The sequence below is a fragment of the Elaeis guineensis genome, chromosome 6 (assembly GCF_000442705.2).
Source record: "Elaeis guineensis isolate ETL-2024a chromosome 6, EG11, whole genome shotgun sequence".
NCBI lineage: Eukaryota > Viridiplantae > Streptophyta > Magnoliopsida > Arecales > Arecaceae > Elaeis > Elaeis guineensis.
This window is the reverse complement of record NC_025998.2, coordinates 22,562,819-22,571,493: the sequence shown is the minus strand read 5'-3', so window position 1 is coordinate 22,571,493 and position 8,675 is coordinate 22,562,819. Positions and strand designations below refer to the sequence as shown.

General features: G+C 36.2%; 1 protein-coding gene across 1 annotated transcript; it reads right to left on the bottom strand.

Annotated features, from left to right (window-relative positions):
- Nucleotides 1-145: 145 nt before the first annotated feature.
- LOC105032740 (vacuolar protein sorting-associated protein 28 homolog 1) lies at nt 146-7,323 on the bottom strand. Its single transcript, XM_010907275.4, has 2 exons — nt 6,357-7,323; nt 146-297 (listed from the first exon to the last, which is right to left on the bottom strand). Exon 1 carries the CDS (start codon nt 7,021-7,023, stop codon nt 6,388-6,390), a length of 636 nt encoding a protein of 211 aa, XP_010905577.1. The 5' UTR covers nt 7,024-7,323; the 3' UTR covers nt 146-297; nt 6,357-6,387.
- Between the last annotated feature and the right edge of the window lie 1,352 nt (nt 7,324-8,675).

Genomic DNA, 8,675 nt, shown 5'->3' with positions numbered 1-8,675 from the left:
GGATGTGGGTCAAAATCTCCATTCCTTCGACGTCAACACACACATACGCAAAGAAAAAAAAAAAAAAAAAGTCTTCTTCATACATTGGGTTGCAGCAGATCCAAGAGCAAAGCTTAGGCAACACAAGCCTCACAGGGGAAGTTCATGAAAAGAAGCAGCGTACCAGCAAATGATAAAAGAAGCTTCGTACAATATTTATGGTTCCGGTGAGATCTGGTCCCATGATCTGAAAACCATGTTTATTTTTCGCAAAAATATCAATTCAGCAAACCGTACAGTGGCTCACCTCCCTCATTTCTGTCAATTCCAACATTATAAAAAGTTTCTGTGATCCCAGAATTAGAGATTCTAAACCAGAACCTTTAACAAGATACGAAAATTGCAAAACATAATGAATTTACCCGTAAAGAACTACTAAAATTGGGAGAGAGAAAAGAAAAAAAGAAAAAACTTCTGGCCACGTAACATATCAATTGTCAGCTATCTCACTTGAGGTGTATAATAATCGGGTGAAGATTTTCCAAGTTTTTACTCCATTCAAAAAATGTCCCATTTTTTACAAGGGAACAAAAAAGCTTACTTCCAAGACTACTTGAAGACAGAGAGCCTCCAGAGGTTATAAGTTTGAGCTCTTTGGATTCTTGAAAATAAAAGGCTTTCAAAGTTCAAATTTTTATTTTTATTTTTTTATTTTTTATTTTTTATTTTTTTGTGAACTAGGATGGGAGAGGGCCTGGTGGGATCCAAAGCCAAGTTTTCGGGGATGCACACCCAGCGACGTCACCACCCGAGCAAGTTGACACCCTCCATGACAACGGTGAAAAATATTATGCGACTTTTAATGCTATAACAGTGAAAAGTATTGTACAAGATTATTTTATAACTATACTTTTGAAATATCAGAAGCTATGCCATGATAAAAAGCGTTAAAATTTTGGTTCTTTCTTCTTTGGCATGCTTTGGCATGTGTAGTTTTACTAGAATATCATGTGTTGGAAGATTTCCAATGAAGCAAGGTTTTTTCTTGCTAAAAGAAGACGAAATTCCACAACATTAGCTAATCTTTCCCCCAAAACCATCAAATGTTGCTACAAATCTACCCAATAAAAAGATTTAAGGCAGGGAATAATTTCAACTCATGGTCAAATCGAACATAACATCTGAATGTACCTTCTCTCATTTGGATGTTGTCACGGGGTAATCTGTCGAAAAATGATGTCACAGCAAATTGCTTAAATTGAGTTATCAAAGTTGAAGCCTCTAAATCCACATTGAGCCGATCAGCTTCAGGCATTAACTATTGGAATATAAAAGGCCATGAGAAAAAACAATTTGGAAAATCTCTTAACTCATTTTTTTATCCTCCTCACCTTTCTAAATTATTCATTTAATAAACAAAGAAGAGCACCCACCTCCGTAAGTTGCTTCAATCTCAATAGACCTTTGCAGGCAAATGTCAAAAAATGCGAAGTCCAAGGGAATAAAGATATCTCTCTATCAAAGTCATCTTTTGATAGACTACATGTTCATACCTCTCCAACTAAATTTGTTGAAGTTTCCGCAAAAAATTTCCATATCATGTTCATAGCCACCTCTCAACAATCACTCAGTAACAACTACCCCTTATCATGTTATATATATATATATCCTGGTGGTTATTTTTTCAGTAGCACCTTGTTCTGAATTTACAAAGTCCTAATACCTTTGGCATTACTTAGATTTATAATTCTTCCCAACTTATGGAAAAGCATTTACCCTTTATTTATTACCCCACACCCCCCAAGAAGAACCACATTTACTCTTTATGGTAAGTCCCTACCCCTTAGAAGGAATTTGATCCGATTTTTGTAGCCTTCTACTTAAAAGAAGAAAAATAGGGGCACTTTGAGCAAATTGACAAAATACAGCTAATAAGTCTTTGAAAGTATCAAAGAATGCTATTTTGCTCGATTGAACACCAGGGTTTTAAGCGATCTACTCACATAATCTCAATCTTTCCAAATTCCAACCTTACAGAAATTCAAGATACCCTACTAGATGTCCAACCTATTTTCCATTCTTATAACAAACAGAATAATAATTCATCTTCAATCATATGAACTGATTAAAGAGAGAGAAAACAAAGGGGCGAGTTCTCCAGACCACCCTTACAAAATGAGTAAGGTATTCACTCGTGGGCACATCATAGGGATCCTAAGCAACCCTTCTCTTCCAGCCACACAACTTACATACAAATAGCACAAAGGTGAAAAAATTGGATGTCCTTGCCTTAAGAACCTCAACCATTTGTGATTAAAACAAAAAATAAAAGAGATCCAACACAAGATTAATAAACTTAGTAATCTTAATACAACTACTCATCCCATCTATCTTCCCTACCAAAACTCACCTCCCAAAAATGCCAGAGCCAATTTCAATGAGCATTCACAAAAGCAGTAATTAATTCCTTTCAATCCTTCTTTTCCATATGGTCCTCGTACATTTTGTATTGTTGTAAGAATAAATATATCCAATCATCTTTAAAAGCAAAAAGTTTCCTCATTAAAACATTGGCAAACTACATGACCTTATTATCGCAAAAAAACTCTATAGATGAAAAAGGGAAATGTCTTGCTTAGACTTTCTCTTAATCACAAAAGATTGTGTCAAATTGACCTCCACAAAAGTAGATCAAGATCAGAATGCAATCATAGCTTCTTAAGTTCAAACCAAGACCTATTTTCATCCAGCCTCAAACTAGCTTAGGATCCCTTCTCAATTACTCAGTTACATGTCCAAATTAGCTAGGTTTGAGTCTATGAGAACTAAACCTGAGCCAACCAATTGCATACATAAACTATTCAAACTTAACATGGCTCAGGTCACCTAAATTGTACAAAAAAAAGGGTATGAACATTTATTGTATCGAGAATGAAGTCCAAACCCCCTTTTTAAAATATGTGGTGTATGTAGCTATGATGTCCAGAACTCTCTGGTTTCTAGTAACTAAAAATAGAGTATATGATCAGATGATTCAAGAAAAAACAAGCATATTTTCTCTGGGTATCATTTTTAAAGTCTAAAGAAATTTCAGTAAAAACAAACAAACTGTCCAAAGATGTTTGAATTTCTTAAAAATAATCCACTGCTTCAAATTTACTAGTAAAGGATGCTAGGCTTTGAAACATTAATATACAGAAAGAGAGAGAGAGAGAGAGAGAGAGAGAGAGAGAGAGAGAGAGTGTGTGTGTGTGTGTAGGTCTACTCTAGTTCCAAAAGGATTGATGCCCCAATCCTACCAATCAAAAATCAATGATGAAATTCCAAAAATAGATCCTAGATCATTTTGGTGGCTTGATACGATGTTTTTCGTGATTTATGTTTTGGACGCATCAAAAATCCATTGAATTTTAGTACACAAATAGGACTATAAATGGGATGGGTTGGTTGAGCCAACCTTGCTTGAGCCTAGCCTAGAAATAAATTTCGGGCTTTAAGCTGAGCCTAAGCTTGAAAGAGTATAAAAGATCTAACTCAAAACCTGAACTCAAGCTTTGCCCAAAGCCCTAAACGGACTTGACCTAGAACAACTTATTTGGCTAACAAGGAGCAGAATGATGGAGAGCAGTGGGCATCTATCACGAGAGAGGTGGGGATCTATAGTGGGAGGGGGGGCGAAAGAGAGAGAGAGTGTGGTGGGCAACCATGGCAAGCAGGCGAGCAAGCAAGACAAGAAGAGATAGAAAGAGACCCATCAAGGATTTGACGATGATGATTGATGGTAGAGAAGGGAAGATGCAGAGGAGGATCCAATGATGATAATAACGACAAAGTAGTTGTACTAGTGTTTGGGAGAAGGCAGGTATGCTGCCAGAGTAGGGGCTCATAGGTTGGGGAGAGGTGGGGGGGTGTGCAGAAAGAGTGCATCGAAGATCGTGCGGGGCATGGGCAAGGTAAAAGGGATAGGGTTAGGGGATTTTAGGGATTATTATGGGTTCAGGCTTCGGGCTGAGCTTCAGGTTCAATCTTAGAGTCGGGTTTTAGACCTAGCTTAAGCAAGGCCAAGCACTGACACAAACCAGGCCTGAAATTCAAGTGAGCCATGGTTTTCAGACCCGGATTTGACTCGAGCATGCTCATGTTGGGCCCAAAGCCCAACCAAAAGTAGGCTCAACCTCGACCCATTTTCAGCCCTACACACAAATGTTTAATAAGGTGTAGAAGATGATCAACTATGTGGACTTTTTAATTTCTATGCCCTATCACATGGTTTCCACACTATCACAACCATCAAAATTTGTCCCAATTTGATGCATGGATAGAGGGCTTCCAAAACACAATTTTTGTTTTCTTAATAGATTTTATGATATTATAGATTATGTTCAATGATGTGGATTCTTAATTTACAATGTCAATCCTTTTAATAGAGGACTAGACATAGTCTATATGTATATTTCTATATATCTAACAGTGCCAGCACCTTAAAACTGATAGGAAGTCTATGGGAGTCATAATAGCCTGATTGGACAATATCCACATGGCAAGAGTTAGTCTTAATGAATCAGATCAACCATAATTGTCAAGGGACTTCACTAGTTCTAAATGACACAACTTAAGATTGTTCCTTTCCTTGAACCTTCTAGAAAGCATTCGGCATGTGTAGCAAGGTTTAACAATACATCACAGGATGATAGATAATTTAATCATCATCTTCTGAAAATAGAGGTGAAGACACTTTGTGCATTTCTCCTTAGTGTTGGTAACCATGCATATCATAAGCATCTATAATAACACTGTGAAAACAAAACATTCATGACAAGGTATCTAACCGGAGCATTGCCAAGATTTCTTTCTTCTCTTTGGTAACCAATTATTGCTGTTTGTGATAATCTCATCACTTCAACTTAGTTTCACCAGGAAAGAATGTTGGGATTTCTAATCAATTGTCAGCAAGCATATGATCAAGTAACAGATCTGCTACAAGGTTATCCTAAGATTTATTTTGATATGTTAACATCAGCCTGCTAAGCATCAAAGATACTTAGGCAACAATTTTTTGGAGCATGTTGCAAACATCAACCATAATTTACAACTCAAATCAATATACCAAAAATCTATTGAATTAATGAGTAATTAAACTATTTCCAAAGCTTAAACCTAGAGCTTACACCATTTCCCAAATTTGAAGCAAACCAAACATTTGATTTTGTGAAAGACAGATCCTAAAAAAGACTATAAATCAATTCTAGGGGTGTCACGTTACAATAGGGCTACTAAAAGAATTTATAGAGACACAATGCATAATTTTTGACACGACACTTCGTGAAACCTTTAGAAGTTCAAACTACATGATTTTTCATCATAAGTTATATGATGAGCTAGTCTGAGGGCATAGAAAAAACTTCAGAACGGGAACTTAAACAACTATAAGTGGTACTTGGCACCAAGTTAACCCATTGAAAAGTCACCTGATTCTACCATAAAAATAACATCCTGCTTCATTTGGAATTCAACATACCAAAATGAACCTTATGAACACTTGATGGTTGGGACACACACAGTTTTACAATTTGAAATACACTAGCCATGATAAATTAATATGTCAAGTCTTTTACTTTGCTGAAACTAACATCAGACTCATAATGCAAGAAATAAACTATTCATACCAATTTTGTAATGGTGTTCCTTAAAATTGTGGCATAGAAGCAAAATAGATGCAGGATCTGGAAGTGATACACATCAAACAGACAAATGAGATGATAATCCACACACATGTCAGATTAAAGAAAAATGAATAGAAAACCTTGTAGCGAAATCCCCAATAATCAAGAAACCAGTCCTCTTTCTCTCTTGTGATGGGAAATATGAGATTGCTATTATGGCAGCCAAGGTTAAGAACTTTCAAGAGAAAATTCTGAGCGCATGGGGAGAAAAGGATTAAAGCAGCTGGTGGAGCTGTGTGGTGGCACTAACCAGCAATAATCAGACTTGGAACCTTACATCCCAGTCCTTATACTCATGCCCACTTAATAGCAAGGGTCCCGTTAATCAATTTCCATCAACAAAGATATGAGCCAAAGCTACCGCATAACTAAACAACTAGCAATCAGAAACTCGAGACAAACTCCTTTTATTAATATTTTTATCCATCAGCATGACCCCAGAACCACATGATCGTGGTGCTTAATGTAAGAAAAACATGTGCAGCAAACCACAAAGGCATCGAAGTATTTCTAACTTTACAACCATTAGTCTGGTATATCATCGTTCATATCTAAATTGAAACAAAAGCCATGGCTTTATCTACACAATATATGGTAATAGAGCATCCAATTCAAGTAAAACATGGAGTCAGGAAAAAAAAAGAATAGAACTACCTTCCGGAGCGGGTGTTGATCAAGGTCATGATCAGGATCCGGCATTGGGCAGGGCCGCCATGAATGCGTTGTAGGAGGATTCAAGATCAAAGTGAAGCTGCCTCGCCTGCTGCTCCGTGAGCTCGTCAGCAGCCCCCATCTTCGCAAGCCTGGCGAGCCACTCCCTGACCTTGACCCTCCCCTCGAAGTCCGGCGGCAGGATCCCGCCGCCGAGCTTCGCGAGGGAGGAGGAGAGGTCCGATAGGAGGGGGTGGACCTGGTCAACGGCGACCATGTTGAGCTTGAGGGAGTCCATGGCGGTGATGAAGTGCTGGACGCACTCGGCGACGGCGGCTGCCGAGGAGGCGGCGGTGGAGGCGGAGGAGGCGCGGTGCTCGACGGTGGCGGGGACGCCGGAGACGAGGAGGCGGTTGAGGGCGGCGGGGCAGTCCATCTTGTAGGCGTCGGCAAAGCGGTCGATGGAGGGGACGGCGTCACGAAGGGAGAAGGAGAGGGTCTTGAACTGGGCGATGAGCTTGAGGCACTCCGCCTCGTACTCGGCGGAGGAGACGAGGTCACGCACATACGCCTTCTCCAGCTTCTCCGTCGTCTTGATGATGGCGTAGAGATCGGCGAAGCTATCGAGCATCTCGCGCTCCCGCTTGTCGTTCCAAAGCTTCACCTCCATCGTGGCGGCGGTGATCGGGGGCGGATCGATCCCTCCGAGGAGGGTTAGGGTTTGGGGGATGGGAGGGCTCTGTTTCCGGAACGGTGCTCTCTCTTTCGAACGGACCGGTGGGGCTACGATTAGAGTCAGCGTTAAGTTTAAGCGCCCCAAGAAATCTCCCGGACGGCGAAGCGGCAAGGAGGAAGAAGTCAAGGAGGTAAAGAGGAAACTGGGATGGAAGAGAGGAGGACGTCGGATTTGGATTGGGCTCTAGCGAGATCTTAACGGGTCCGGGTTTCTGTTGTCACATTTGGATATTTGGTTGAAGTTAAGACTGAGCGGTTGGACAAACGCAAGAAAATCTTGACTGCCAAGAAAATTCTGGGTAATCTCCAGCCTTTTTGTTGCAACTCTAGGGACTCGCGTCGTTGGCAGGAACAACTTTTCTTTCCAAAAGCCACTTTAATATCTGAAAATATAATTTTAATATATTTGAGTGATTATGAAAATATAAATTATTACAGAATAATTTATATTTAATTAAATATTTATTTTTTAAAAATATATATATATAATATTTATTATATCTTGATGGATAAAAGACCATACATTTTTACTTCTAAACTCTATATAGATATTTATATAATTTATATTAATATAAATATAATATTAATATAATATAATATAATATTAAATCATAATAATTTTTTGTATTAATACAATATTAATATATAATATTAATATAAATATTATAGTAATATTAATAAAAATATTACATTAGGATAAATATTAAAATAATATTATTTTAATATAACAATTTTATCAATATATTAATGTAAATATTATATAAATAAAAATATCATAATATTATAAATATTAAAATAATATTAATATATTATAAATATTATAACATTTATATTAATATGAGCCTTATCTTATATTAATATAAATATTAGCATAGCATTAATATTATATTATATTAATATTTATAAAGATATTATTAGAAGGATTTTTTTGGAAAGAAAACAAAGGGCCATTATTATCCATTCAATGAGAAACTTCAAAACCCACCTCTTCCATGGGTTTACACTTCTTTTGAAGGACTCATTTAGTATACGAAAATAATTTTTCTTTCTTAAAGTCAACTTCCTCGAAAGTGAAATTACTTATTAAAAAAATGATTCGATATGTTTAGTTGATCAAAGAATGCAACTTATTCCAAAGCGATTTATATTTGGTTAAATATATATTTTTCTAGAAAAAATATACAAAATATCTGTTATATCCTTAATAAATATAAAATCAGATCTTTTTGTGCTCAAATTTTATATAAATAATAATATAATACTTATACCTATATAAATATGATATTATTATATTATGATATAACATTAGATCATAATAGTTAATTATATTAATATAATACTAATATGTGTATAAATATTATATTCATATAATATTAATATATTAATATAATAAATTTATCAATATATAAGTATAATATTATGTTAATATAAATATTAATAAAAATATCATATTAATATAAATATTAGATTATATTTATATAAATATTAAGATAATATTAATATAATATTATATAATTCAATAAGGAGTAGAAAATGGAGATTTTAGTATATATCATTATTTAGTAATTTATCTTAACCATCCGTTGA

Bases quoted from the DNA above. Each gene is read 5' to 3' on its own strand.
- LOC105032740 (XM_010907275.4), bottom strand. From the start codon at position 7,023: ATGGAGGTGAAGCTTTGGAACGACAAGCGGGAGCGCGAGATGCTCGAT.